Source organism: Protomyctophum bolini, assembly GCF_963924005.1.
Source record: "Protomyctophum bolini genome assembly, contig: SCAFFOLD_161, whole genome shotgun sequence".
Taxonomy (NCBI): Eukaryota; Metazoa; Chordata; class Actinopteri; order Myctophiformes; family Myctophidae; genus Protomyctophum; species Protomyctophum bolini.
The window spans coordinates 135001-142874 of record NW_027666179.1 but is presented as its reverse complement, the minus strand read 5'-3'; the positions used below and the strand labels follow the sequence as shown (position 1 = coordinate 142874).

The 7874-nt window shown below is 44.5% G+C and overlaps 1 protein-coding gene across 1 annotated transcript in view; it reads left to right on the top strand.

The window, feature by feature from the left end:
* Positions 1-3923: 3923 nt before the first annotated feature.
* The window catches only part of LOC308312044 (protein FAM131A-like), a gene marked incomplete at both ends in the record, with an annotated part of 25551 nt that continues 21600 nt past the window's right edge, over positions 3924-7874 (top strand). The window contains 2 exons of the mRNA XM_080794450.1: positions 3924-3993; positions 6925-7107. Of these exons, the coding sequence (XP_080650576.1) occupies positions 3924-3993; positions 6925-7107 (253 nt within the window). The remainder of the gene's footprint in view (positions 3994-6924; positions 7108-7874) is intronic.

The window sequence follows — 7874 nt, the reverse complement described above, 5'->3', positions numbered from 1 at the left end:
AGGTTAGATTTGTCCCCTGTGTGTTCCTGGTTCCTTGTACTCCCCTGAGGTTAGATTTGTCCCCTGTGTGTTCCTGGTTCCTTGTACTCCCCTGAGGTTAGATTTGTCCCCTGTGTGTTCCTGGTTCCTTGTACTCCCCTGAGGTTAGATTTGTCCCCTGTGTGTTCCTGGTTCCTTGTACTCCTCTGAGGTTAGATTTGTCCCCTGTGTGTTCCTGGTTCCTTGGTGTTGTCGATGTCCCCTGTGTGTTCCTGGTTCCTTGTACTCCTCTAAGGTTAGATTTGTCCCCTGTGTGTTCCTGGTTCCTTGGTGTTGTCGATGTCCCCTGTGTGTTCCTGGTTCCTTGTACTCCTCTGAGGTTAGATTTGTCCCCTGTGTGTTCCTGGTTCCTTGTACTCCTCTGAGGTTAGATTTGTCCCCTGTGTGTTCCTGGTTCCTTGTACTCCTCTGAGGTTAGATTTGTCCCCTGTGTGTTCCTGGTTCCTTGTACTCCCCTGAGGTTAGATTTGTCCCCTGTGTGTTCCTGGTTCCTTGTACTCCCCTGAGGTTAGATTTGTCCCCTGTGTGTTCCTGGTTCCTTGTACTCCCCTGAGGTTAGATTTGTCCCCTGTGTGTTCCTGGTTCCTTGTACTCCCCTGAGGTTAGATTTGTCCCCTGTGTGTTCCTGGTTCCTTGTACTCCCCTGAGGTTAGATTTGTCCCCTGTGTGTTCCTGGTTCCTTGTACTCCGATCTGAGGTTTGATTTTTGGACTTTGTATTTCTGCGCTTTGTAAAGTTATTTACAGTTTTGGCATTTTTGGTATTTTGGCATCTTTTGGTTTTCCTGAGCTTGAAGCTATAGTCCTTGTTTGTCAGCTGCCATCTTGCTTTAATAAATACGTCTACATTTGAACATACTGTCTTGAGACTCTGCATTTGGGTTCAATCATCCTGGTATCGTAACACGCAGGGCTTCCTTCACCCTCCCAGTGACTGATTGTGGGGCTTTAGCAGAGATGGAGGACCCGTAGAGAGGCTGCGTGGGGAATTGGGAATTAACTTTACTGAATTGGGACTTTGAAGGGGTGGAAATGTTGTTTTCTCTTTTCTTTTGTCTTGAAGGGGCGTGTACAATAAATAATAGTCTTTTCTCTTTTTTATTTAAATAATTTTTATCCCACGATTTTGTAACACATTTTTCACCCCTGTGTCAATCATCTGATGTGATCCTGGGCTCTACACACCCTCCACCAACCTAGTCCCCATATATGGGGGACAAGGGGAGACCAACCTAGTCCCCATATATGGGGGACAAGGGGAGAGCAACCTAGTCCCCATATATGGGGGACAAGGGGAGAGCAACCTAGTCCCCATATATGGGGGACAAGGGGAGAGCAACGGACTTGAACTCATGCTTCCTTCATGCCCGAGTGTCCAAGTTGCTCCTTTACACCTGACAGGGGGACGTTTCCCTGGTTGGACGTCGTAGCGCGTGGAAGGAACACGTTATTCCAACCAGTTCCCCTTTCCCCTCCATCAGGCGCCCCGGCTGGCCAGGGGGAGGCAGTTTAGAGACTAGTTCCTTTCCCCTCCACCAGTCGCCCCGGCTGGCCAGGGGGAGGCAGTTCAATAATAGTCTTTTCAATACTGTATGTCTCGCCCTATGATCTCTGAGATCTACAGTATTGAAATTACAATTACAAAAGAAAGTATGTTCATGTACAATTTGAATCCATTATTCACATTATTATTAGTAGTAGTAGTATAGAGGGAATGCGCATGCTTAAAGTGAACGGCACATCGAGTGTCAAAGCAACAGGCAAAGTGAGTTTAACATTGTTTAACCCATTCTGACCGGGCACCCATTTTGGTGTTGGCATCATGTTATGCTTTACCTATTGAAAAATAGCAGATCTACAAGCTCATAGCGCGCCACCGAGTGGCGCGCTATGAGCTTGTAGGTCTGCTATTTTTGAAAAATCGAAGAACGACTGACATTTTTTAGAATCTGATCTCAGGTCAGAATGGGTTAATCAGACCAGTGTGTGTCCAGTGGAAACCTCGTATGAATCTGATCTCAGGTCAGAATGGGTTAACATTGTTTAATGTTTTTTTAATGCAATCAGATTGACTTCTCTGTGTGGATGTACAGTATGAGCTGTGGAGGCCAGAAAGTAGTTTTTTGCCACTCAGTAGGTAGTATTCCTAGTCCTACATCACTTCCTGGTTTGATGATGATGATGATGTCACACGCAAACCCTCTACTATTATTATGGGGCGGCGGTGGCTCAGGGCTAGAGTGCCTGGATGGGAACCGCAAGGTTGCCATTTCGAACCCGGGCTCCCCCAGAGTTACTGTCGAAGTGTCCTTGAGCAAGACACTGAACCCCTAATTGCTCCCGATGTGCTGGTTGGTGCCTTGCATGGTTTCCGCTGCCATCGGTGTGTGAATGGGTGAATGTAATGCACAATCTATGTAAAGCGCCTTGGATAAAGGCGCTATATAAATGCACCATTTACCATTTACCATTTATTAGTATATTTATTATATAATATCTCTGGATGGATTTGTTTTTACGGTCCAGCACAGGCCTCAGACACGCCTCCTCAGGAGACTGTGATTTAAGCAATATTACACGAGAGGGTGTGGTGTAACGTCACTATAACGTCACTTCAGTGATGCTTGCGGAACTCGACTTCGTCTCGTTCCCCTACCGGCCTATACCGCATCACTGTCGTGGCAATAATCACGTTAAACAACCACACCCTCGAGTGTAATATTGCAATTCTACCACAGTCGCCCTTAAAACTAAGAAAATCGCTGAAAGAATATATCTTTTTAATGACAGATGTAGTCACTACGAACACAAATGTCCCAAGAAACTAGCTAGCCTAGCCAACGAGTTTGCTATAGCGCTCTGGGAGAGAACAGAGCGGCTGAATTCTTTGTTTTGATTATAGGTGTTGAACGGAGCTGGTTTGACCCACGGCTAGAAACCGTTTCAACCAATCAGATTGCTTCCTCTTAACGACCTGTTGTAGAATTGGCGTCATAGTAACCCGTTGCGACCGCATGCCCGTCATGCTGTCGTCGACCCCAGGATATCTCTGTATTATACACTAAAGTTACACTTTATTTTGGCCACTTGATATCTCTGTATTATACACTAAAGTTACACTTGTCCGTGTACAAAGGGGCTGTGTAACATCAAGGACCCCCAGAATGATAATGTATTTGGCTGGGGGATCTTCAAGTTTAGCCACGCTACACGAGCTTGTAGATCTGCAATTTTTCAACAGCTAAAGTTGAAGAAAAAAGAAAAACGGTACAAAGTGGTCAAAAGCTATGAGGTGACACAAATGCGTTCTCAGGTCAAAATGTGTTAACACATTTCGACCTGAGAACAGATTCTAAAAATGCCTGTTTGCAAATGACAGTTTTCTGAAAAAGCCGTGATTTCTATGTCAGTCGTTCTTCGATTTTTCAGAAATATAGCAGACCTACGAGCTCGTAGCGCGCCACTCGGTGGCGCGCTACGAGCTTGTAGATCTGCTATTTTTCAATAGCTAAAGCATGCTAAGGCCAAAAGGGGTTCCCGACCCAAAATGTGTTAAAGCAATGAAACCTAAAGAGACCATTGATTCTCCAAGGCCTTTAATAGACGACGACAGTGATATTGCTGTTTGACTCGGCTGTGATCAAAGCGTCCTTCCAGCTGGTAAACACACTGACGTGACGTCAAAGCGTCCTTCCAGCTGGTAAACACACTGACGTGTCGTCAAAGCGTCCTTCCAGCTGGTAAACACACTGACGTGACGTCAAAGCGTCCTTCCAGCTGGTAAACACACTGACGTGTCGTCAAAGCGTCCTTCCAGCTGGTAAACACACTGACGTGTCGTCTCTTTCTTCTCTCCTACAGGTGCACGTTGATGACACCATTGAAATGTTACCCAAATCCAGAAGAGCGCTAACGATTCAAGAGATCGCTGCGTTAGCCAGATCTTCTTTACATGGTGAGACACGCACGCACGCACCCACACACGCACACACACACACCCACGCACCCACCCACTCACCCACGCACGCACGCACGCACCCACGCACGCACCCACGCACGCACGCACGCACGCACGCACGCACACACGCACGCACACACGAACCACAACCATTACATGGAATAGCATGCAATTGTACCTACTTATAAAGGGGTGTAAGTCTGTTTTACTAACCCATTTTGCGCGGGAACCCGTTTTGGTGTTAGCATTATGTCATGCTTTAGCTATTGAAAAATTGCAGATCTACAAGCTCATATAGCTACGAGCTTGTAGGTCTGCTATTTTTGAAAAATAGAAGAACGACTGACATATAATAGTAAACATAGCTTTTTCAGAAAAACTGTCAGGATATTTGAAGACATTTTTAGAATCTGATCTCAGGTCAGAATGGGTTGAAGAAAAGAGACAAATAAAAATATACTAATACTGATACTAATTGTCACGGGGCAGCCCGTGCCCTATAGACTAAAGAGGAACAAACAGGAATGTACACTATACTACACAGCAAGCCGGCTTGGAGGACTGTGTGACTGATTGCACGTTAGTGTGGCATGTTGTTCTTAGTTATTTCATTGTTAGTAGAAACATGAATCATAAAAGGACACAAAGATGGTGCATGGGGGTTTTAACAGCATTCCTGTTGATTGGGTATTGTTGTTTAACACATGTTGGTGTCAGCATCATGTCGTGCTTTATAGCTATTGAAAAATAGCAGATCTACAAGCTCGTATCGCGCCACCGAGTGGCGCGCTACAAGCTTGTATTATAGGTCTGTCTATTTTTGAAAAGTCGAAGACACTTTTATAGAATCTGATCTCAGGCCAGAATGGGTTAATAATGAAAACTGTGCAGGATGTAATAGACATTTTTAGAATCTGATCTCAGGTCAGAATGGGTTAATAATGAAAACTGTGCAGGATGTAATAGACATTTCTAGAATCTGATCTCAGGTCAGAATGGGTTAATGATTGTGTGGCACCTGTGGCTCTCCTGCAAGTACTGGTGATCCTCTTGACTGAGTGGAGGAAGGTACCAAGTTCTATAGAGGAGGGGGGGGGGGGGTCTGTCTTGTGTTTCAGTTTAATGAGCTCTTGTGTTATTAAGTTCTCTTATGGTAATGATGCGGTGCCTGAAATGTATTTGGAATAGGTTTAGTAAAACCGTATATAATTGTGTAAGTCAACTCGTGGGCCTTATTATTTGAGTTAAAGTGGTTACCGATGTAGTTCTGTGTTCTTGGTATGGTCTCACCTATAGTATAAAAGGCAGGCTTGCAGGATGCCGAGGTTCAGTGTGGGCTTGGGCACCGAGCAGGTAACACCCAGGGAGAGCTGCTATTGGGGGCGGGGGTCCCTTTTTGGAAGGGTTTTTTTCCCCAATGAGTCCCCAATTTGTATATTGTAATATCAATGTTAATTTAACTCTGAGAGTGTGGACCCTTGTGGGGTCTGTAACTCTGAGAGTGTACAAATGGAACCAAATGGACCCTTGTGGGGTCTGTAACTCTGAGGGCTGTATTTTGCGTGTCTTATGTACCAGGTCTTATTCCCTAACTTGAGTAAACTAAAGACTTGGAGGCGTGATCAATGTCATTCGGCTATTCTGAGTGGCCAAAGAGCATTGATCACGCCTCCAGGTCTTTAGTTTACTCAAGTTAGGGAATAAGACCTGGTACTTAACCCATTCTGACCTGAGATCAGATTCATATGAGGTTTCCACTGGACACACACTGGTCTGATTAACCCATTCTGACCTGAGATCAGATAAAAAAAATGTCAGTCGTTGTTCGATTTTTCAAAAATAGCTAAAGCATAACATGATGCTAACACCAAAATGGGTTCCCGTTCAGAATGGGTTAAGACACGCAAAATACAGCCCTGAGAGTGTACAAATGGAACCAAATGGACCCTTGTGGGGTCGGTAACTCTGAGAGTGTACAAATGAAACCATTTATACACTCTCAGTATTCTTTTAACAAAACCAAATATCAGTTATATAATTCACTTTAGCTATTGAAAAATAGCAGATCTACAAGCTGCGAGCTTGTATAGGTCTGCTATTTTCCTTTCCCACACCAGTCCTTATACCTCTCTCCATTGGCTCCCCATTAAACAAAGGATCCACTTCAACATCCCTTTATTTACTTTTAAATCCCTAAATGGCCGAACTTATACATCGTCACAAAACCCACCCAGAACTCCGAGGTCTGCTGACCAGTCGCTATAGAGTGTCGCAGTCCCGCATTCTTCCTCATAGACATTTCAAAAAGTATTTATTTAAAGACAAATGACAAATCATGACAAAAAACACAATATTTTGGACCAAACAAATAATTACAAAGAAGAAAAACAGCAAAAAAAAGTGTTGTAACCTGCCGTTTCTTTCTACTTTCTAATTTTTATTTTTTTATTCAAACGTTTATGTATTCTTCTAGTACTTTCTCGATGTAATTATTTCCTCATGTGCTTATACTATGTTCTCTTATACTTGTTTTTATTTATACTTTGTATACTTTTGAATCACTTTGGTTATTTTCTGTTGTGTATGTAAATAAAGGTTGATTGATTGATGGTAAATGGTGCATTTATATAGCGCCTTTATCCAAGGCGCTTTACATAGATTGTGCATTACATTCAACCATTCACACACACACACACACACACACACACACACACGCACACACACACACACACACACACACACACACACACACACACACACACACACACACACACACACACACACACACACAGCCGGGATTCGAACCGCCGACCCACGGATCATTGGACGACCTGCTCTGTATACCTCCTGAGCCACAGCCGCCCCATTGATTGATTGATTTATTGATTGATGATTGATTGATTGATATAAGTCCTCCTCCCTCTCCAGGTATCTCCCAGGTGGTGAAGGACCGTGTGACCAAGCCCACCACCATGGCCCAGGGCCGCGTGGCCCACCTGATCGAGTGGAAGGGCTGGTGTAAGCCCACCGACACCCCCACGGTGGCCCAGTCCGACATCAACTCCTACTCGGACCTCACCGAGGGGGAACAGGAGGCCCGCTTCGCTGCAGGTACTGTTTACCCCCCCCCACAGCTTCCACACCATAACCCCATTTTGGGCGGAACCCGTTCCGGTGTTAGCATTATGTTATGCTTTAGCTTATTGAAAAATAGCAGATCTACAAGCTCATAGCGCGCCACAGAGTGGCGCGCTACGAGCTTGTAGATCTGCTATTTTTGAAAAATCGAAGAACGACTGACATCAGAAACATAAGCTTTTTCAGAAAACTGTCAGGATATAGAAGACATTTGTAGAATGTGATCTCAGGTCAAAATGGGTTAACCCATTTAAACCCATTCTACAAATACCTTCTAAATCCTGGGACAGTTTTCTGAAAAAAAAAACGCTCATGTTTCTACGTCAGAGGGTGCTCAACCTGTCAAGGACCACCCCCAGAGTTATCTGTATTTTGCCCACAGACCAGATTTGCGACACATTTTCACGATTCTTCTAAAAAAGAAAAATAGCAGATCTACAAGCTCGTAGCGCAGCACTCGGTTCGTTAGTAGTAGTTAGTGGCAGTGCGGAAGTTAAGTCGACAGGCAGGGCAACAATAAAAGTCAATTGTCAATGCAATTCAGCAACCATGGATTTATATACGCTTTCTTATAACCCCAGGCTACAATCTAAATGGCCGTATTTCATGTAGCGCCACCAGGGGGGCATATTTTGTGAAGCCACTAAAGGAAATCGGGATTTCCTGAAAGTTCATATAATGGCCTGTTGTGGCGCTGTCTGTCATTGGGCCCAGACAAATAATACCTGGTCATGGTCATT